This window comes from Lycorma delicatula, chromosome 10 (assembly GCF_047948215.1).
Source record: "Lycorma delicatula isolate Av1 chromosome 10, ASM4794821v1, whole genome shotgun sequence".
Taxonomy (NCBI): domain Eukaryota; kingdom Metazoa; phylum Arthropoda; class Insecta; order Hemiptera; family Fulgoridae; genus Lycorma; species Lycorma delicatula.
The window spans coordinates 80504476-80528889 of NC_134464.1; the positions used below are offsets into that span (position 1 = coordinate 80504476).

General features: G+C 29.1%; 1 protein-coding gene across 2 annotated transcripts in view; it reads right to left on the reverse strand.

The window, feature by feature from the left end:
• LOC142331367 (isovaleryl-CoA dehydrogenase, mitochondrial) overlaps positions 1-9807 on the reverse strand; it is a 28690-nt gene extending 18883 nt beyond the window's left edge. Inside the window, exons 1-4 of one of the 2 annotated variants that reach the window (XM_075377217.1) lie at positions 9612-9807; positions 7611-7700; positions 5998-6219; positions 4246-4407 (exon numbers count right to left, since the gene is read on the reverse strand). In XM_075377217.1, coding sequence (XP_075233332.1) covers positions 4246-4407; positions 5998-6219; positions 7611-7700; positions 9612-9749 — 612 coding nt within the window. In that variant the 5' untranslated portion in view covers positions 9750-9807. The remainder of the gene's footprint in view (positions 1-4245; positions 4408-5997; positions 6220-7610; positions 7701-9611) is intronic. The other variant, XM_075377218.1, reaches the window with a different exon arrangement.
• Positions 9808-24414: the final 14607 nt, after the last annotated feature.

The following is a 24414-nucleotide window of genomic DNA, read 5'->3' on the forward strand; positions in this document are numbered from 1 at the left end:
ATTTTTAATAGATGGGATATTTTTTATTTAAAATGGAATATTTTCCTTAATGATATTTTGTTATGATTCTTTGTATTAACATAATACTTTTTTTTTGGTATAGAGAAATCATTCTTTAGTGTATTTTCTTTGGATTAGTTACATGATATTTTTATTTCATTCCTTCTGACCTGCTTTTTAGCACGTGAGGTTTTGGAACACAGCCAATTGATAGAGATATGAATTAAGTAGCTGAACTCAACCACAAAATACTTGTTTACAAGTAAAACAAGCAGAGCAATCTATTAATTAAAATAATATTATTACTAAATGAAGTACCTTTAAACTGACTTTTTTTTGGAAGGAGAAACAACCACTGAGATTATTGTCATCCATAAAAACTCAAACAGCATGAATCTACAGTAGTAGAAAACAATTCTGAAGTAAAGATGAGTAAATGATAGCCAAAAATTTTTATAAGTGACAGCAAATCCAATAAAGGATTATAAAAAGGACCTTATAAAAGTAAACGCAAAGTAAAATAAAAATATCACCTACTGCTTATTTTTTAAAAACTTCCACACAGCACTTTCGCTGTGCACACTGCTTCATGAGATATATTAAAAACGTTTTAGTAATCAGATTGTTAAATGGGAATTTAACAAAACTGTTTTTACAGACAATAATATATACTACTATCTGCTGGATGAATTTATAATTATATGAATTCTACAATTTGCTAAATCCATTCTTCATATTCAAATCTTATTTGCTTATTTATAATATTAATATCATTGTTTTTTATTATATATATTTTTCACTGTATTTTTAATTTATTACTACTTATTTATAATTCTTTTTTAAGTTCTGTAAATTTGAAAATGTATGTTCGTTGAATTTTTTGTGATTTGCATAGTTTGTTTTTTGTTTATTATATTCAAATTCTTGTAAGTATTCCTTAAATATTTTTTAAAATAATTTATCTGTCATATGTATATAAACTTATTACAATCTTTATTACCACAATTAATTCTATATACCCCTGTTTTATCATATAATCAAAGCTGTAATTGAATCGGATCGTCATATAACTGGGCAAGAGAGTACAGAGAGGTTAAATGTAACACACACAATTGAAAATCACATTAAATCTTGGTCTTGTTAAGAAACTCAATGTCTGGGTTTGGCATGAATTGAAAGAGATTCACTTAATACAACCAAAAATATTTGCGATATTCATCTCAGATGTAATGAAGTTGATTCTTTTTTTAAATGAATCATCACTGGTGATGAAAAATGGATCATCTACAATAACATCAACCAAACATGATCATATTCCAAGCATGATGAATCAGAACAAGCCATCCCAGAAGCTAAATTGCATCAAAAAAAGATCATGCTGTCAATTTGGTCAATTTGCATTACAAAGGTATATATTTTGAACTGCTTCCAAGGAACCAAACAATGTAATGTTTACTGTCAACAGTTAATGAAACTGGAGGAAGCAATCAAAGAAAAATGGCCAGAATTAGCAAGTCACAAAGGAATAATGTTCCACCAAAACAATGCAAGATCTCACACATCTTCTAACTTGTGGAAAATTATTGGAGCTCAGTTGGTAAGTGACGTCATATCCCCTACAGCCCTGAGCTTGCATTATCATACATAAAAACTCTTTGAATGGTAAAACTTTCACTAATCATGATGACCTCAACTTACACTTGATTCAATTTTTTCTGATAAAGTTCAGAAGTTCTATGAGAGGAGAATCATGAAGCTGCCTGAAAGATGGCAAAAGGTTATCTCACAAAATGGAAAATATATAATTGATTAAAAAATTGAGTTTTATTTTATACTACAAAACTGAAATTACTTTCTTGCCAACCCAAACTTTACTTCACATTATAATAAATTAATATTCATATTATAATACTATGTATGTAATAATGCAAAATGTACACAATCAAGGATAATTTGATTGATCAGTTTATTCAAAAGAAATGGGATGTAAACTCATATGATTATAGATGGATATTATTTTAAGAATGATGCTTTTATAGAGATTTCCAGAAGCCTTCTTTTTTTGTTTTATAATAATAAAGTCATATAAAATTAGTAGATTTTTCCACAACCATTATTGTTTTTTATTGTGCATAAAGTGTGAAGTTTAATAATACTTAGTAAACTTATTTTTTTGTATCTGTTAAAAATTGAAGAAGTTTTATGTATTTATTTAAGTTATTTTAATTTTGAACTTTACAGTATTATTTTATATTAATTAATACAGTAAATTTTTGTTCATTAAAATGTAATGTGTGTACAATTTGCACAAAAATGTGACTTTGAGAAGTTTAAATTTTAATGGTACGAAACAGGGATATGAGATAGTAATATTTCAATATAATAATATTACAACCTATACTGTATTCAGTTAGTTTATAGAACCTATACGGTATTCAGTTAGTTTGTAGAATGAAGAATAAACAAACGTTGTCTTGTGTGAGTGAATTTGTCATGATTCTGCTGAGTCACACTCCTTTCATCAGTGCCAATTCACAAACAACCATATCTACATACAATATTCTTCTTTTTTCTCCCCATGGCCCTGAGCTTGCATCATCATACTACCATTTATTTTGAAGTTTACAAAACTCTTTGAATGGTAAAACTTTCACTAATCATGATGACCTCAACTTACACTAATCATGATGACCTCAACTTACACTTCATTCAATTTTTTGCTGATAAAGTTCAGAAGTTCTATGAGAGGAGAACTCATACGGTAGAAATCATAGGTATCAGTACTCATATGTAGTCAACGTATAATTTAATTTGTCAAGTGGTAATCAATGTAATCAAAGTTTATATAGCATTATATCATCTCAGTTCTATTAAAACCCTTGATCTTTTCATATGATCACTCTTTTGTTCTCATGTTCAGTATTTGTTTTTCTGTTATTTTTACTCTAAGTTGTTTAAAGTTAATATAATGCAATTTTTTAAGTTAACTGGAATGTGAGTGTAGTGCATTCCTAGATTTGTGTCTGTACGACTCGAGTTATACCATTCTTTTGACACCATGTCTGATGCTGATTCAACTGATAATAGTGCACGATTACTGATATCCCCTCCAAAAAAAAGTCATGAAAAAAGCCCAAATTTATACGGAAAAACACATCATTTTAAATGCTTACAAAAGCAAATTACAATAATCCAACGGTATTGATTTCAGATGTTGTTAATAAACTGATAATATAAGTGAAAGTTGTGCTACTTCAGTATTCAATGTGATTTGCGAATATGAATCTACTAATGAATTGTGATTTCCTAAAAAATAAAACCTTGGAGATCAAATGAAGAAAAAGTTGATATTTTTGATAAAAACATGATTTGTAAAAAAGTATATGAATTTTATTTATTGAGAAATAATCTCTTCTGGTAGATAATTCAATTATTGTCTTGGAAATGTACCTTATCATTCATGTAAAAAGAAAAAAATTCCAGCTCTGGAAAAAGAATATCAAAATATGGCTTAGTTGAAAAGCAGTGATTTTTGAAGAGAATGAAGGTAATGTCCAATTATTGCAAAGGTTACACATATCAAAAGTAATAATGTATATAAAATTGATTAGTTATCAAGATTCAGTGGCAAACTGTGCTTCATTTACCTCCCTATCATTGTTTACTCAACCCGATTGAGTTAAACTAGGGACAAATCAAAAGTTACATAGAATCAGAAAATACTGCTTTTAAAATATCTGATGTTAAAAATTTATGCTTAAAAGCCATTGATAAAACAGGCCAGCCAGAATGGAAAAACTGTGTATGATATGTAACAGGTACTATTGAACCAAATTATTGGGAATTAGATAAAATAATAGAAAACAAAATTGAGCCTCCCATTATATTTCCTAATAGTTACAGCTCTATAAATTTCTTGCAATCAGATGACGAAAACTGAAGTCACTATTTATTTGTTTATTATCATAGAAATTTAATTTGAGATTTTAGTGGAATATTACTTTTTTAGGAAAATTGACAATTTCTTAAAAAACTCAAATAAAATGTCTTTATTTAAATTTAAAATATATAATAATTAAAAATATAATTGCGTGGTTACTGAATATTAACATCGCATAATTTATCTTATATGCATCAGAATTTACAGGAGATGCTTTTGAATCAGCTGCATGAGCATTCATACACGCAGTTTGTTTACTTGTACTCTATAAGCTAACTGAATAGGATATAAACACAAATACATACCACTAAAACATCTGCATCAGGCCCATTTGTTATCCAAAATTTGTTGCCATTTAACACATAATAATCATTTTTCTTTTCTGCTCTTAACTTCATAGAAACAACATCCGATCCAGAATCAGGCTCTGACATAGCTAGTGCTCCAATGTGTTCTCCTGAACACAACTAAAAAATTATATAATAATGAAATAGTGACTTTATGATAGATAGGGTTATTATATTAGTAATTAATTTCCTGTTCTTCATAAAATATAAATAATGAATTTTTAAGCTTAACAGTCTACTTTTTATTTCCTAGGGGCTGTTAGGAAACTGATCTTCCCTACTGATAAGAGTAATTCTGACATAAATTTCAGCTTTTAAGCTGTTTAATTGAAGAATTAATCAACTAGTCACTGTGATTGTTTTCATTTATAAATTTGTATATTTACTACGTAAATAATACTCATTGCACCCAGCCCTTTCAGAATGTGAACAGGAAATAAAAAAATTCCTTCATTGATTTGATGAATGGAGTAAGCCCTCATAAAAAGAGGTCTTACAGAAAATTCCTGAAATATATTTTCACTGAATTTTTTAATTAGTATCATATTAAATTTTGAGATTCTACTCTAAAAAATAGCTATAAAAATTTAAAAAAATTATTTTATACAGTTTTATTCTTTCACAGATAGTTAAAAAAGAGCCCCAATTATTTTTGAGATATTAAAAAAAATTTTTTCAAAGTTGATTACAGCTTTTATTGAACAAAAAAAAAAAGTGTGACATATAAAATAAATAAATGGGAACTATAAAATTCATCACATAATTCAGCTTCATTTTGTAAAAAGTAGTTTAAGGAAAACCAGCGATAATGTAAAATTCAATTTCAAAGTATCACTTGTGTCAAATTTTTAACTTATATCAACACTGGTTCAAAAAATATAGGGATATTAGAGCATGTGACTTTATTCCTAAGTATTATTATTCAGGTGCTTTTAAACATAGGGAAATTTTAGGGAAATTCCTAAACATGAAATAAATATTCTTAATCAATTTTAGTTTGGTACCTCATCTGTGGTGAGATACTTGTGTGGGCATTTCACTTTGTGATAGTGATATGGGAATAACAAAATAAGTATATATCTTTATCTTTACTCTCATCTGCCAAATGAAATGTCTATATCACTAAACTGGTTTTGAAGAAATACTTTGTTCTTCTTCTCACCTCTTAAAAAAATAAATGATAGAAAATTCCTTCATACTGCTAGCTTACTAGAAGAATATCCCTATCAGCTATTTTGGTCTCTGCAACCTTTTTAACATCTGTTTACTGTGTCTTCCTTAGGGAGATTAATCAAAATAATTTTTGTCTAGTGATAAGTCTGTGAGGGCTTTTTCCTTTCAATATACAGTTCAGTTTGTATCCATTTTCCACCCTTATGGATAGCTAAAAAAAATCCCTTCATAGTGATGGATTACTAACTAAAAAGAAAACATACCTACTTGGTTTTAAGCATCCAGCTCTTTGGGTAAAGCTAACTTTTTAACACTTAGTGGTTGTTAATTGAGGTAATTTTTATTTTATTTTTTGTCTTTGGAATACAATTGCCAAATTTCAGATTTCTAGCTAACTGTGAAATGGTAAAATTAATAACAGTTAGTGAGGACTTTGCCACTTCATATGTTGTTTGTTATATATATATATATATATAACAAAATACATTAAAATAGAAATTACATATTTTTTAAGAAATATTAATAATAAATTATTACCTTTGGTAGATATTTATGCTTTTGTTCTTTGGTACCATTTAATTTAAGTTGATTGAGACACAGATTTGAATGTGCAGCATAACTCATTGCTACTGATGCACATGCACGGGATAGTTCTTCCATGATAATGACATGATCAAAGTATGTACCATCAGAGCCACCATAATCTGATTCAACTGTTACACCTAAAGCTCCAGCTTCACCTAATTTCTGCCAAAATTGCTATTAACAAAAAAGTTCATTAATTTTTTTGTACCTGAATTTTTGTTTGTTAATTTGTTACAACTGAATTATAAATACAACAATAAAATCAGCTTTTATTACCAAATTATTTTTTCCTTATTTTAAATATTCTTATGACTCCATGAATCTCTTTTAAAATATATGTGTAAATTTTGCTTCCAGAGCTAATTATTTATCCGTCATTAATGGAGTCACTGATTTCATTATTAACTTCATTGAATAGTGAGTAATTAACATTTTAAAAATAATTATTGCATTTTATTATGCTGATCATAAGTATAGTAGACATCTGCAACTTTTATGACAAAAAATTCCATAAATTAAAAAAAATTAATTTTTGTGTACTTCAATTATGCTTTCTAAATGACATTTTGGGAGGTATTGTATGGCTTTTTCATATTTGATGCTGCAGCCAGGGCTGTCATTTCCCAACCACTTTAATAGTATTAACTACAGCTCCATCTGCAACACCACTGAAAAATAATTGCATTATATCTCTGAAGAACATAATGGAAATGTAATTAGATATATTTAGAAAGTAAATCTTTCTAAAATTTTTTTTATTACATTTCTTCATGGTGATCACTGATTGTTTCAAATCATAATACAAACATGCAAATTTTTAAAAACATTAGTTATTAATAAAAGATTCAATTTTTTTTTCATTTATTTACTAATACAAAATTTGTAATGGATATATTTTCATTTGGTTTTTTCTTCTGCGATATGAAAAACTGTTAAGAGTAGTGCGGCACACACATATACACAGTTTTAATTTTATATTTGACATTTCAAAGTTATTTATTTTCAAAATAATTTTTTATTAACTTTTTTAAAAATTAAAAGCAGATGTACTCTGCATTAATTTAGTTATTTTGGTTCAACTTTACCACATATAGTTGTTATTTCTGCACACAACTAACCAATAATTATGTTCAAAAACCAGCCCAAAACATATATGATGCAGCAAATCATTTTTTTTTCTTCAGATAATAAATGGCCATCCAAAAGAGGTCAAGCTCATCTAAGAAACACTTTCATCCATATCCAGAGTAAATGGGATGTAGAGTTATCTGAAGTACATAAAGTATTCAACTAGATCTGAAATGGAGTGGAAAATTATGTATCACTATATCAGTAAAACTAAGATGAATAAACTTGATTTGAGGAAAGTCTTGAAGTGTAAAAGAAAAATAAATATTTTTAAATCAAATTTGGTAAAAAGTAAAAAATGGTAATTTACTAATTACTAATAAGCACAAACCCAAAACAAAAGTTTTATATTTTAAGTAAAACAACAAATGGGTAATAAAATAAACACTTTTAATATTTCGATTAATATTTTTTTTTTTAAATTCTAAATTACTTACTCTTAATTCTTTAAATTGATTTTGTTGGTCAATTTCAGCAGCTTTTGGTGCCAATTCATTTTGTGCCAAATTAAATATTGATTCTCTTAACTGAAAATTACAAACCACACATTATTATTAAATTCAACAACTTTAAAAAAACAGAGGTACAGCAAAATCTACTTAATAACTAGAAAGTCAAGGAATCTGAAAAAATAACATACTTTTTTTATTTTATTTTATGCCCTAATGTGAATTGAATTTTGGAAAATACTTCAACGATGTATCAATAAACAATGACACAATTTTTATCCAACAAGCTTTTCCATCACATTATACTTATGTATCTTAACTAATTTAAAAAAAACTGCCATCGATACCATCAGCTGATGCCAGGAACAGCAGTGCCAGTTACAAATTACAAGAAAAATCATTTGAGATGTTAAAAATTTTGATTTATAAAACTTATTTCATTTTGTTGTTTCAAAAGTTTGTAGTTTTTAAATAAAACATTGTCTAATAAATATGATTTGGTATGTAGTTTAAAAAACTGTTACGTTTACATGACTTGCTGCTGAATACCATGATGGACTATGAAACAGAAATAATTTTTTTTATTTTATAAATTCAAATTGGGTAACATATTTGTAGTACAATTTATTTTGTATTAAGGCATTTTTTAAATTAAGCTTTCTCATGTTTTATTAACCTTTCATAACAATATAAGTCGTTTTTGTTTGCAAGTTATGATTTATTGTGTAGTCATGCAAATATTAATGATAAAAAATTTCAAAAAATAAAATAATATAAAAAAGTACCAGAAAAAATAAATAAATGAAAAAACATACTAATTCAATTTAAAAAAAAAGAAGCAAGATCTGCTGAAGATATATGTAATGTATACAGAAAATAATTATGACTGGCTACAGACATCCATTGTTTTCTAACAAAATAACATTTATAAAACAATACTAGGGTCACATGAACTTCTGTATTGAAACCAAGGTCTTATTCAACACCATAAATATTTTCTGTGTAAACTTGATATTTTTTAGTTAGTAGATCATTGCTGGCCTCAGTGGCGCGAGTGGTAGCGTTTCGGCCTTTCATTCGGAGGTCCCGGGTTTGAATCCCAGTCAGGCGTGGCATTTTCACAAACGGTACGCTGCATATCATTCATCTAATCCTCTGAACGCCTAACGGTGGATCAGGAGGTTAAAAAAAAGTTAGATCATTACTTTGTTTACATTTTGAATTTTTTAAAAAATATTATTCATTTGTGGTGTCCATTTTCTGTTTCGTCGTGGAAGTTGCATAGATGTACAGTACATTATTTATTAAAACTTTCCGCCATCACTGATATAAGTAGTAGTTTCGATATAATGAATCGTTGATTATTGCCCGACGTTATTTGCCTCGTTTTATCAATTTGCTGTACTACAATGTTATAAATACAAAACTATAGATTATGTCTACGAAACAAAATTAATTGAATTGGAAGTAAAAATTGTTTATTTTATTTCCTTAGTGTGTACATTGCAATTTGTTCAACCAGTGAGCAACAACCAATCACCCCTCCCACCAACCAATGAGCCTACTGAACAACACATTAAGTAAAGATGATCTGTATGACATGTAAATGAAGCATAGTTTTGTACAGACTTAGACCAACCATTACCGAGGCGTGTGGTTAATTGAACCCCAGCCACTAAAGTACAACGGTATCCACCGTCTAGTATTAAAATTTATAAGAAAGCAACTAAGTTTTGAACCTCAGCACCTACTCCGAAAATTTGCTACGTATTAACACTAGACGAGCCGGGTGGGCTAAAAAATTATGTTTATTACGAATTTCTGTACTTAACTATTTGTTTTAAGTAATTAAGTCAAAAGATATTTATTTATTGCTTTGTTTACATAATTAATATGATGTAACACTTGATTAATCAACCTTGTTTTACTACGTGACTATGTAACAATGACATGCATTCATTAATTTTATGTTTCAAGAAAAGTACCCACCTGTTTTTCTTCCTGGGTTAATCCAAATATATTATCATCTATAGGGTAATATTGTGTTGACAAATTTCGGTGTGTGAACGTATTCGTACTCCATATCTTTCTGAACAAAGATTTAATTTTAATGATCCTAGCATTCATGGTCGTATAAAATGCTTGTCACCGTTCAAAGTTCTATTGTTTCAAAGCTTTTGTCGTACTGATAACGAAGGTGGGGGTTAATTTATTATTTATCATTTTAACGACTAAAATTTAATTGCCTGTCAGTTTTTTGTTTTTGAGATAATTATTACGTAAACAAAACATTAAGTTAATAATTTCAATTTATTGTTTTAAAAAAGTATATTTCGTTTTTCTTATGACTGTTGTTAATTTATACGATAGAAGGATTATGTATGTTATAATAGTATAATCAGTGGTGACCGCCATTTCAAAATTGCTCACCTGGACATTTTAATGTTAAAAAAAATTTTAAATGTTTATAAAATTAAAAGTTAAAATAAAAAATATTTTTTTTCTGTAGAAAATAAATATTTTTTATTAGAATGTAAACATGATACATTATTAAGTAGTAATATAATCATGTGTTGCGTATCATGAAATAATTAATAACAGGCCCATACTAATTGCAAGAATAATAACAAATATTTTTTATTTATTTTCCTAATGTGTACATTATAATCTCTTCAACTACTGAACAACAAGCAACCCCCTAAGGCCAATGAAATGAGGAAGATATGTCATGTACAAGAGAGGATATACATGAGGCTGTTGTGATATGTAAGGATATTATCATGTACATGAGGTGTTGGTTTGTTCACAACAAATATTATCATTAATAATACAACATTAAAAAAAATCAATATAATCAACATCAAAAAAAATAAAATAATCAACAAATCAATAAAATATAATCAACATCAAAAAATATAAAATAAAAATCAATATGTGTCTGTATTTAAAAGGGTATTTTTGGTTGCTCCTTGCTGCTTCCAAAATTTTTAATTATTTCTTAAAAATTAATTTTTATGTAAATCAGTAGTTCATCTTTAATGTTTTCCATTGTTTATTATTTCTTTTATCCCACAATAAACTATTCATTGAAGAGAAACATGTTTCAACATGCACGATGGAAATAGGAATGATAAATATAAATTTGATTATTCTCTGAACATTTGGAAAATTTGATTTTTTAATATAAATGCCCATAACTGTAAATTATTTTTTTTCTTCTTTTATTTTGTCTTCCAAATTTCCTTTATAGTACCAAGTTTTAAAAATATTATTTAATTTTACTTTAAAGTCAGTTTTGTTTTTGTATATCACTTTCACAGCAGTCTTATACATTTGGAATAAAATTTATTAAATTAAATTTTTGAACAGAAATTAAAATACATTTTTGAATCATACCAAACATTTAAATATTTCAATGCTTGTGAATACACCTTTTCAGCTTCTTGCTTTAATTGTTTTTTGGTAGTTTCAGGAAAATCCAAAAGAACCTGATTGACTATAAAACCATATAGCATTGGTTTTTAATTGTGGGCAAGCTTCATATAAGCTTACCCATTTGGTAGAGATATGTGTCAATGTTTCATAACTAGGCTGATCTAGGAACCAAAACAATTTCGTAGTTCTTTGATATTGCAGGTGCTCAATAATATTCAATATAGACATTCCATATCATATTTAACTGTTTTTAATGCATTTTTAGTGGTTTGGAGAATACAGCAGTTACAATTAGCCTTTATTAAATTATTATTAATTATTTTAATTTCATAAAAATCAAAGGTTTACATCTTCTAGCTAGACATATTTAATATATATTTAAAATGTGAATAAATATGAACTTAACTAAAAACATAAATTATTGTAATTTATTGCATTGTTTAATTAATAAAGTGTAAATCTTGAAAGTAAATAAAGGAAGTGATTATTATTAATTGGTTAACCAGCAATACTTAATGTATACAATTTACACAACCAACAAATTGGTCCGTGGCTGAAATTGTTACATTATTTTTGGTCCTCCGGGTTGGATCATTAAAAAATATGGATAAGACCCAATAATAAAATAATTATGTGAAATATCCGCTACATGTGAAATTCTAATATTGTGATATGTATAAATTCACTGCAGCTTGGCAAATCCAATCTTCATTGATGATCGTCAATAATAATAATCATTAGCTTATGAATGAACAAAAATATTATTTTGGCGTTTTCTTCACTACATTGAAACTGGATTTGTAATTTACGTTAACACCATTATCTATGTAATATTGTTTGTTTAATTTTGTTTTCTCCCTCTATGAATCATGAGACCTTGCTGTTGGTGAGGGGGCTTGAGTGCTCAGCAATACAGAGTAGCTGGACCGAAGGTGCAACCATATTGGAGAGGTATCTGTTGAGAGCCAGACTAATGAATGATTACTGAAAGAGAGCAGCAGCTCTTTCAGTAGTTGTTAAGGGCATAGGTCAGGATGATTTAAATGGTCATATCAACATCACTCAGTCCTCTGAGTACTGCACAGCTGAAAGCAATGGAAAACTACAACTGCTTTTTTTTTCCCAAGAAAATGTAGCTCTCTGCATTTCATATAGCAATGATGAAGGCGCCTTCTTGGTAAAATATTCTGGAGGTAAACTAGTCCCCCATTCGGATCTTCGGGTGGGGGACTATTAAGGAAGGGGTCACCAGAAAATTAAAAAATAACATTCTACGAGTCGGAGCGTGGAATGTTAGAAGATTAAAAATGGTTGGTAGGTTAGAAAATTTAAAGAGGGAAATGGATAGGATAAATGTAGATGTAGGAGGAATTAGTGAGGTTCAGTGGGAAGAGGAAAACAACTTTTGGTCAGGTGATTTTAGAATAATTAACTCAGCTTCAAATAATGGGCAGGCAGGAGTAGGTTTCATAGTGAACAAGAAGGTAGGAAAAAGAGCAGAGTATTTCAAAATGCATAGTAATAGAATCATTGTAATAAGGATAAAATCAAAACCTAAACCGACAACGATTGTTAACGTCTATATGCCTACAAGCGCCCATAATGATGAGGTAGAGTGAGTATATGAAGAAATTGACGAAGCAATTAAACACATTTGATTGTTTCGTTGCATTTAATTTAACACAAATATAGTGGGTGAATACAGGCTGGGCAAAAGGAATGAAAGAAGGGATCAACTTATGTAGAGTTTTGCACGAAGTATAATTTAGTAATTGCCAATACCCAGATTAAAAATCATAATAGAAGAATATACACATGGAAAAAGCCAGGCGATACTGTAAGGTATCAGATAGATTATATCATGGTTAAGCAAAGATTTAGAAATCCATTCGTTGACTGCAAAACTTACCCTGGAGCAGACATTGATAGCGACCGTAATTTAGTGATAATGAAATGTAGATTGGGGTTTAAAAGCCTGAAGAAAAGGTGTCAAATGAATCAGTGGAATTTAGAGTAGCTTGAGGAAGAGGAGGTAAAAAAGATTTTTGAGAAGGACATCGCGGTCTGAGTAAAAAAGATAAAGTAGAAAATGTAGAAGAAGAATGGGAGAATGTTAAAAAGGAAATTCTTAAATCGGCAGAAGCGAACTTAGGCGGAACAGAAAGAACTGGTAGAAAACCTTGGATTTCAGACAATATATTGCAGCTGATGGATGAACTTAGAAAATATAAGAATGCTAGCGATGAAGAAAGTAAAAGGAAAGTGTTAAGAAATGGAAAGAGAATGAACATTGGTAAAATACACGGAGCATACAGGAAAGTTAAGGAAAATTTTGGGGTCCATAAATTTATAATACAAAAGGTAATAAAAGATAGGTGGGTGGAATATATTGAAGAGTTATATGGAGGAAATGAATTAGAAAATGGTGTTATAGAGGAAGAAGAGGAAGTTGAAGAGAATGAAATGGGAGAAACAATACTAAGATCTGAATTTAAGAGAGCATTAAAAGATTTAAATGGCAAAAAGACTCCTGGAATAGATGGAATACCTGTAGAATTACTGTGCAGTGCAGGTGAGGGAAGCAATTGATAGATTATACAAACTGGTATGTAATATTTATGAAAAAGGGGAAGTTCCATCAGACTTCAAAAAAAGTGTTATAGTCATGTGAAGAATACAGAACAATTAGTTTAACTAGTCATGCATTAAAAATCTTAACTAGAATTCTATAAGGAAGAATTGAGAGGAGAGTGGAAGAAGTGTTAAGAGAAGACCAATTTGGTTTCAGGAAAAGTATAGGGACAAGGGAAGCAATTTTAGGCCTCAGATTAATAGTAGAAGGAAGATTAAAGAAAAACCAACCAACATACTTGGCATTTATAGACCTAAAAAAGGCGTTCGATAACGTAGACTGGAATAAAATGTTCAGCATTTTAAAAAAATTAGGGTTCAAATTCAGAGATAGAAGAACAATTGCTAACATGTACAGGAACCAAAACAGCAACAGTAATAATTGAAGAACATAAGATAGAACCCGTAATAAGAAAGGGAGTCCGACAAGGATGTTCCCTATCCCCCTTACTTTTTAATCTTTACATGGAACTAGCAGTTAATGATGTTAAAAAACAATTTAGATTCGGAGTAACAGTACAAGTGAAAAGATAAAGATGCTACAATTTGCTGATGATATAGTAATTATAGCCGAGAGTAAAAAGAATTTAGAAGAAACAATGAATGGCATAGATGAAGTCCTACGCAAGAATTATTGCATGAAAATAAACAAGAACAAAACAAAAGTAATTAAATGTAGTAGAAATAATGAAGATGGACCACTGAATGTGAAAATAGGAGGAGAAAAGATTATGGAGGTAGAAGAATTTTGTTATTTGGGAAGTAGAATTACTAAAGATAGACGAAGCAGGAGCGATATAAAATGCTGAATAGCACAAGCGAAACGAGCCTTCAGTCAGAAATATAATTTGTTTAAAATAAAAATTAATTTAAATGTCAGGAAAAAATTTTTGGAAGTATATGTTTGGAGTGTCGCTTTATATGGAAGTGAAACTTGGACAATCGGAGTATCTGAGAAGAAAAGATTAGAAGCTTTTGAAACGCGGTGCTATAGGAGAATGTTAAAAATCAGATGGATGGATAAAGTGACAAATGAAGAGGTATTGTGGCAAATAGATGAAGAAAGAAGCATTTGGAAAAATATAGTTAAAAGAAAAGACAGACTTATAGGCCACATACTAAGGCATTCTGGAATAGTCGCTTTACTACTGGAGGGACAGGAAGAAGGAAAAAATTAGGAATATGTAAAACAAATTGTTAGGGATGTAGGATGTAGGGGGTATACGGAAATGAAACGACTAGCACTAGATAGGGAATTTTGGAGAACTGCATCAAACCGGTCAAATGACTGAAGACAAAAAAAAAATTAGTTTTACTTTGTTTTTTTGCCATACTAGTTATTGTAATCATTATGGATAAAGAACATTTATTAAGACAAAGAAAATCAATTAAGGCTTCCATTACAAAAACTGGAACAATTGCGGATAAATTTGATGCTTCACAAGATGACAGTTACACTTTGCAAGTCAAATTACGAAATCTGCTTGATGTACACCACAAATAAGAATCCATTCAGATACAAATAGAAATGAACATTAATGATGATAGTTTGTGTTTAGATCGAGAACAAGTCGAGGAAAATTTATGCAACATAGAATATAAGTTGCAACATTTATTAGTCAGCATAGAGTAAATAATCAAACTGTCTGTAGACACAGCTATTAAATAGTTACAATTGCAGCCTGTCAATTTACCATTGTTTAAAGGTTTACCATTCTTGAATAGCCTCACTTTTTTAATATATTTAATGATTTAATCTACAGTCGAAAAGAGTTAACAAATATTAAAAAATTGCATTATTTACATTCGTTGCTAAGAGATGAAGCCTTAGCCATTATTAAAAATCTTTCATTAACCAATGAAAATTATAAAATTGCATTAGATTTATTGATAAAATGATTTGATAACAAATTTATGATTGCAATTTTAATGCAGATCACATTTTAAAAATAAATTTTTTAAAAAGAGAATCATTAGATTTATCTAAAATTTATTAATGACATTTCTTCATTTGTTGACTCACTTGAAGCAATGCAACTTCCATTTAACATATTTGAATTCACTGTAATTCAATTTTTAACAACAAGGCTAGATTATAATACTGCCAAATTATGGAAGGAAAGATTATCAAATAAGGGCTGTCCAAACTTTCAAGAGTTCCTAGAATTTCTTGAGACCAGACAACAAATCCTGTAAAATCTTAGTTTAAGTAATACAAACTCACAATTGAGTGTTGGAAATTTTAAAGGAGAACATTACAACAATGCATTTAAATCTCATTGCAAACATGCTACTTCAAATGTTAACAAGATTCATAAACTATATAAAATTAGTTATTATTCTAGATCTAACTTAAAATACTAACTTAAGCTAAAATTGTTTATTTTGTAAGCTCAATCTTAAAGTACAAAAATGCAAAGCATTTTTAAATTTATCCTATGATGAAGAGCTTCTGTAGAACATAATAATTGTTGTCTTGTATGTTTTTACAAAGGTCATAGTAGCAATCAGTGTTACTCAAATAAGTTATGTGATTTATGTCAACAAAGACACAACACATTCGTTCATACTGATAAAATTAATAATTCTAAATTAAGTAATGTTAGATTTAGTAATAATGACTGTTCACAATTAAACACAAATGTAATTTTGTTTACTGTTGTATGTAATGAAGATGACATTTTTGGTCATTCTCATTTGTGTAAAATCTTGTTAGTCAGGCAGTCAGTTAAACTTTTGCACATCTAATTTTGCTCGCAAATTGGGACTTCAACTCGGTAAAGAAGATTTGCCTATTTCAGGCATAAATAATGCATTAGCTATCTCTTTTTACAAGTAACACTAACTTAGATTTTTCCACTATATTTGAAAATTTTTGGAAAATTCATGAAACTGATCTGATGTTTCAGTTAATGAAACTTCTACATGTGAAACACACTTCCAACTTAATACAACTAGGAACAATCAAGGCAGATTTATTGTTTTATTACCATGTAAATCGAATGAACTCTGACTGGGTGATTCTTTCATTAACGCTAAAAATAGGTTGTTATATCTTTTCTTTTTTCCTGTTTAGCCTCCGGTTATTACCACCGTTCAGGTATTACTTCAGAGGATGAATGAGGATGATGGATGTTATGTATTAGTGTAGTCTTGTACATTCTCAGTTCGACCATTACTGAGATGTGTGGTTAATTGAAACCCAATCACCAAAGAACACCAGTATCCACGATCTAGTATTCAAATCCATATAAAAGTAACTGCCTTTACTAGGATTTGAACGCTAGAACAGGTTGTTATATCTGGAATGAAGATTATGCAACAATCTTAAAAGGGAATATTCTGCTTTGCTGAAGCTTTAATTAAGATTAGGTCATATGTCATTACTTAATTCCAACGATTTATTAACTAATGAATCAGATATATATTACTTACCTCACCACCCAATATTTAACATAACTGCAACATTTTGCACTTAGAACTAACATATGGGATGACCACTGCTTCGTGCTTAACCACTGGATGCCTAATTTAAATATCAAATGAAAACCAAAGAGATATCCCATTAGCATATAATGCTGTTATAAATGATTTTTATGTCGATTTTATTTCAGGCTCTGTCCATGTAGGTGAAGTTATCAAATTAAAGGTTTATGTTTATAATTTACAACGTTATGCAACATTATAGTTTTCCATTTCATCAATGGTTCTCTAATAATCATAATATTGCTACTTCTGAGCATAATTGTTCTATTCCTTTAACCCAGGAACATGAGTTATATACCTTAGGCATTTTATAACAATTTTACTGACACATTATCATTTCAAATTACTCAATTTATTGATACAAAAATTTATACTAAAATAATTATTCTCTTTATTATTGCAGGAGTCTTAGGGAGTCTGTTATGTGCATTAGGTCTTATTGGTCCTAAGGTTTTATGCAGTCTTTATGGCAACTTAAAATTAATTGGGATTATAGATTACCCACAACGATGTTATCTCAGTAGTGTAAATTATACAATCAGTTGCACTTAATTGAATTAATTAAGATAGTAGTCCAATTAAATTCAACAATGGTGCTGAGGTTAACTCAACCCAAATACATAGATTTTCAGATGCTTCCATAAAGGGTTACAGCTGTTGTGTCTGCATTCAAACTTTATTTTCTAATCAAACAATTTCATGTAATTTACTTTGTTCCAAATCAAGACTTGCTGTCTTAAAGCAAATAACATTACCAAGGCTTGAATTATCTGATTGTTTACTACACTCACATTTATTACTGAAGGTAATAAATGCTCTGAATATACATATTGATGAAATACATTTGTATTCAGATTCAACAGTAGCATTGTCTTGGATTCATGGATATCCGTTTGCTTGGAAGTTATTTATAAGTGTTAGAATTATTGAAATTCAAAGAGATACCTTAAGTGCAATGTGGCACTATGTTAAGTCTTTGGAAAATCCAGCTGAGGTATTGCCTAGGGGTTGTAATCCAAGTAAAATAATTGATATGTTGCTTTGGTGGCATGATCCTTCTTGGCCCTTATAATTTTCATCTCATTGGCCAAATACTCATATTAACTTTAATATTTATAATAAGGATCCTGTATAGATAAACGTAAAAATATATCAACATCTTTAGTACATACTGTTTTAGTTGACTATACACAACAATTTTCAAGCTAAACATTTATAAGCTAATTCGTACATTTAGCTTTTGTTTCCGATTTATGCACAATCTTAAATTTAATCGGTCCGAACAAGTCATTGGTCATTTAACTACAAGGGAATTAAATAGACTCTTACTTTTTTCATAAAACAGTTTCAACATGCACATTTTAGTGATGAAATAAATAAACTTAAAAACAATCAAATTATTTCTAATAAAATCTTTTCACTTGACCCATTTCTGGAAGACTTAAGACTATTACAAGTGGGAGGTAGATTATAACACTTTTTATTATATTACCAAGCTAAACTTCCTATTATCCTACACTCAAAGGCAAATATAACTAAATTATTACTGCTAAGCATTTAAATCTTTTACATTCTGGTATCCAATTAGTGCATCATTCATTACTTCAGAAATACCGAATCTTAAATGCTAAAACTATGCTAGACTATGGAGGTCCACTTACAAACTCAGTACCAAGGCAATTCATTTAGAATCAGTCCTGGATTTGACTACACAGTCATTTATCGTAACACTTAACAGATTTGTTTCATGAAGAGGTATTCCTACCCAAAAACTTTCTGAGAATGGTTCCAACTTCTGTTCTGCCAAAAATATTTTTTATAACGTATTTAAATTCTTAAATTCAGAAAATTTAAAATCAAATAAACTCTTTTCATCTAAGCAAAACATATCATGGTCATTTATTCCACCTTCTTTGCCCTGTTTTGGTGGCTTATGGGAGAACCCGATTAAAAGTGTAAAATATCATCTACATCGTGTAGTAGGACAAACAGTCTTTAACTTTGAAGAATTGTGTACGATTTTAACACAATTTGAAGCCTGTCTTAATTATCATTCCATTTTTACTGTTTCAATGGATCACAGGGTCCCAGAACCACTACTACCTGGACATTTTCTTATTGATTGTCCACTTATGTCTTTACCTGAATCTTATTACAAAGAAATTGAAATTAACCGTTTAAGTCGTTGGCATTTACTCCAGAAATTTGTCCAATCCATCTGCAAACAATGGTCTAAGGACTATCTTCATTATCTCCAGCAGAGAAATAAATGGCACTTCCCTTTGCATAATTTGTATATCGGAGACTTAGGATAACTATTCATCAATGCAATGGGGATTCAGAATTATCACTAAAGTTTATACAGGTCCTGGCTAATTAGTTGTGGTCAGTCTGAAGAGCTGTGCGTATGTTGTGTTTGCTGCCAGCAGCTGACAATTAATTAACCCACCGGGTTGTTCTAGTGGTGAACGCGTCTTCCCAAATCAGCTATTTTGGAAGTCGAGAGTTCCAGTGTTCTAATAAAGTCAGTTATTTTTACACGGATTTGAATACTAGATCGTGGATATCGGTGTTCTTTGGTGGTTGGGTTTCAATTAACCGCACATCTCAGGAATGGTCGAAATGAGACTGTACAAGACTGCACTTCATTTACACTCATACATATCATACTCATTCATCCTCTGAAGTATTATATGAAAGGTAATTACCGGAGGCTAAACAGGAAAAAGAAAGGAAAGCTAACAATTAATTGAATATTTTTTATTTAAAAAAAAACCTTTCACATGTTACTAATTGAGAATATTTCTAAAATAATAATTTTATTGATTGAAATGTATATTTTACTTTATTATTGTAATTCATTTATTGTATTTTACCAATATGCTTTCAGTTGTGATTTATATGACGGTCATAACAGATTTATAGATTTATATACTACTCGCAGACACATATGCAAACAACACAACACATACAACATAAACACACACACACAGATATTATATATTAGATGCGATAAGTCACTAAATGTACAATAAGTCATCATTATTTACATTTTCTAGCCAATGACACCATGGTAATTCAGGTCATTGGACACATCTTCTTGCAACAGGTGTATCACGAACAATTTAAAGAAATTCTAGTCACTATAAGATTACAGGTACAAATTTGCAAGAATATTTGTAATTACATATATTATTACAAAGTTATTAATATTATGAACATTATCATTATTATTCTTATTATTGTTATATATTTATGATTCTTATATCAAGATTAATGAAACTATGAACATTATGATTATTATTCTTATTGTATTACTATTTTTATACATTATCATTGATTTCTTATCACTATTATTTATTATTTTGATAAAAAAATGTAAAATAAATATAGTGGTTTATCTTGTACTACTGAATCATATTAATGATATAATTTATATTTGTGTTAGTATAACATTTATGTACATGATATTATATAACTTAATTATATTGATATTCTCATGTTATTATAATAAAAAAGAACTTCTTTTTTGATGGGCAGTATGTTCAAATTCATTTGTTTTCTTTGTCTGCTTGCTTATTGTAAACATCGCCTGTCATCTTTTTTCTTCTTATTTGTTAATGAACCAGCTGATCTTAATTATTGGTAGAATTAATTATATGAATTTACTTTCTTTTAAGATGTATTAGCAACAAAATCACTAAATTTTTATTGTTCTAGCTAGACATATTTAATATACATTTAAAATGTTAATAAATTTGAACTAAAAACATAATTATTATAATTCATTGCAATGTTTAATTAATGAAGTGTAAATTTTGAAAGTAAATAAAGGAAGTGATTATTAATAATTGGTTACCTGTCATTGCTTAATGTATGTAGTTTATGCAACCAATGAATTGCTTGGCGGCTTAAATTGTTGTACAGATGGAAGAATGTCCTTTTATAAATACTTAACATTTAAAGGTAGAATGCATTCTATATTTCAATCATGGTTATGATTAATTAGTTTTATTGAAACTGTACTGTTGTTATTATGTGATGAGCAAAATATTAAATGATTAGTGATCTTTGGTGGGTAAGTGGTAATTGATTTTATCACCATCAAATTAAATTTTTTATTTCCATATTTTTAATTATTTATTTTGTTCCAGTAACTACAAGACTGCAGGTTATTACAGCAACTTACCTGCTGTTTTCTTTGTGATTGGAAGAGAATCAACTGAGCTATTGCAGAGAATTAATGATATAATTTTTAATGCGATTTCATCTCCACCACTAATAAAAAATTACTAAAAATGAAATATTAAATTTATTGATTCACATTATTAATTGTTAATCATTTAATAAATAATAATTTAAATTAAGTTTAACAACAGCAGTAACGCAATTACTACTCATGTTTATCATCAATTGTAAATTTTTCTTTGAACACAATGTTGAACAAAAGAATAATGTTTTCAGTACATTTTTTGTTCTTTTAATATGAAGATCGTCCCAAAAGTAATGCGGTGTGTACATGTATGCAAAAAAGAAGACACCGAATGACTTGTAGCAACTGGCAGTGTGTAGCCTGAAGTGTCAAGAAGCAGATCATATAATTGTTCGGGGTTTATTAAGTATATAACAATGTCAGAGGAGTTCAAAGATAAGACAGAAACGAACTCGGGTCACATAACAAAATTTTAACAATATGCATTTATCAAAATCAAAACTTTAAGAGGCAATACTGTGTCAATAATTTATCAGTTGTTACAGAAAGTGTGTGGTTATGATACTGTAGATCACAGTACTGTACCGCATTGGCATAAAAATTTTTAGAAAGGGCAGAAGAAGTACTCCAGATGAGCCATGCTCTGGAAAATGTTTACTGCTGTAGATAATACAAGCATTGTTAATGTTGCCATAGTAATTGTATGATAAAAACTACAATACCCCTCATTTTAATGGAACTTTTATACAAAAAAAGGTTGCAGTGTGGTGGATACTACACTAAATGAATGAGCAGTAAAACATGATGCATCTAAAATTGCATATGAACTTCTTATACATTATGAAAGAGAAGGCAAGCAGTTCTTGAATTGAAATTATGTTATTGATGAAACATGGACATGTTATTTTGAACATGAATTGAAGTCAAAATATTAAGACTTAATTAATATGTAAATAGTAGCTTCATGACAGTCTCATGAAAGTAGAATTAGCAAAGCCAAGATGTCAACAAGAAAAAGAAAATGAAGAATCTTCATAATTTAGATTCCGCTTTCTTTCTTTGTGTTACAACATAAAACAGGCAGGCAATGCCAGCCACTAAATGTGACTCTGCAGAGGGAGTTCATTACACACACTACAAACTAGAGCCCCACCGGGTGAACTCCTGCTAGACTTAAAGGCTTTCATTGGATTGACTGAAGGGAAATCACAATCAAGAGGACACAAAACCTTTGCTAATCTTCCAAGGAGCAACCCCAGCACTATCTTATCAAACAACCTAAAAAAGGATTGGGATTCAGTCTCAAACTCTATCTCAAAAACAACTTAAATAAAATGTATAACTGCCAGTAAAAGTAAATCCCTGCCAGCTAAACAAAAAGATCCAGCAGCAAGAGACAGATGTTCAGGCTCTGCAAAAATAGGGGAATAAAATATCCTATGACAGACTTGCATTTTGTTTCTATGAAACTTTATGCATGGTATATAAATTTTTCAGATAAATTCAGGGTACAAAGCTAGAGTAATTAATTTTTCTATTCTTTTAATATACAGATACAAGACCCAGTTACAGTTAATTATCCTGTTGATAAGAAATGAATTTTATATCATGTTGAGAATACTAAGCCTGACCAGGATTTGAACCCAGAATTTTGTAATAATCTAAAAATCATGTTTCCAAAAACAGACTTATTAGATAGCTGTAAAGTTAATTCAAATGAGATATATGTGTTTATAAGCTTAGTAAGTTCATAATTTTGTTGGACAACTGGAAGTACTTGTACAAATATTACTCTCATAAAAAATTATCTGTTTTTTTAATGGTTAAATTGTTATATTAAAAATGGATAACATTGATGATTCATTTACATATCTGTGTGTAATTTTTGAAAGTTATGTTTATAAATGTGATAGTTAAATTTAAATTTCATCACCTACACAACAGTATACAGCCTTCAACTCTTTGTGCTAGCTACAAAAGCGTTGTTAGTGGTATAATTTAATTTACTGTTAATCCATTGGGTTGGTCTATTGGTGAACTTGTCATCGCAAATCAGCTGATTTTGAAGTCAAGAGTTCCAAGGTTCAGATCCTAGTAAAGGCAATTATTTTTATGAAGATTTGAATTCTAGATCATGGATTACCGGTGTTCTTTAGTGATTGGGTTTCAGTTAATCACACATCTAAGGAATGGTTGACCTGAGACTGTACAAGACCTACACTTCATTTACAATCATACATATTATCCTCATTCACCCTCTGAAGTAATATCTTATGGGGTTCCAGAGGCTAAACAGGAAAAAATACAATTACTGCTACTTAACAGCTCTGAATTCCATATTACCACTGATGTAAGGGGTAACAAACAAGACCACTAATTATGTTTTTATGGATAATTTGCATCAGATATTTAAGTTATACATGCCATTAAATTTCTAATGTAATATCGTACTTATTAGTAATGAATAACACTAAATTTACCAAAGTAATATAATTTCCATACAGGATCAATTGTCTGATTGGTGCTGATCTATCATCACTAAAATATATTTTGTTTTGCTGATGTTAGGAAGTGTGTTTTGTTAACATAAGTATTATTGCAATCTGTGATAGCAAGCACATACCTGTACAAGTGTACCTACTATTAACAAGTTATATAAATTATAATTCAGTTATAAAAATACTTTTAACTTAGAAAAAAATATTCTTTATTTATGTTTCTAAAGAAACATTTTCATTTTATGTAAGATGGAATTGAGGAATTAATATTTGGATTGGAAAGTAATGTATTAGCATTATCAATATAAACATGATCCAAGGAATGTCTCAATGCTTCAAAATAAAACTAAATATTTTTAAATAAAAATTTTGTAATAAAATGAATCAATAAGTATGCAGAAATGCAAAGATAATAAATTTTACATTTTAGGTAAAATAACAAATGGATAGTAGAACAAATATAACAGCTTTAACTATTCTTAATTTAAATTCTAAATTACTGATCCTTAATTGTTTAAATAGATTTTTT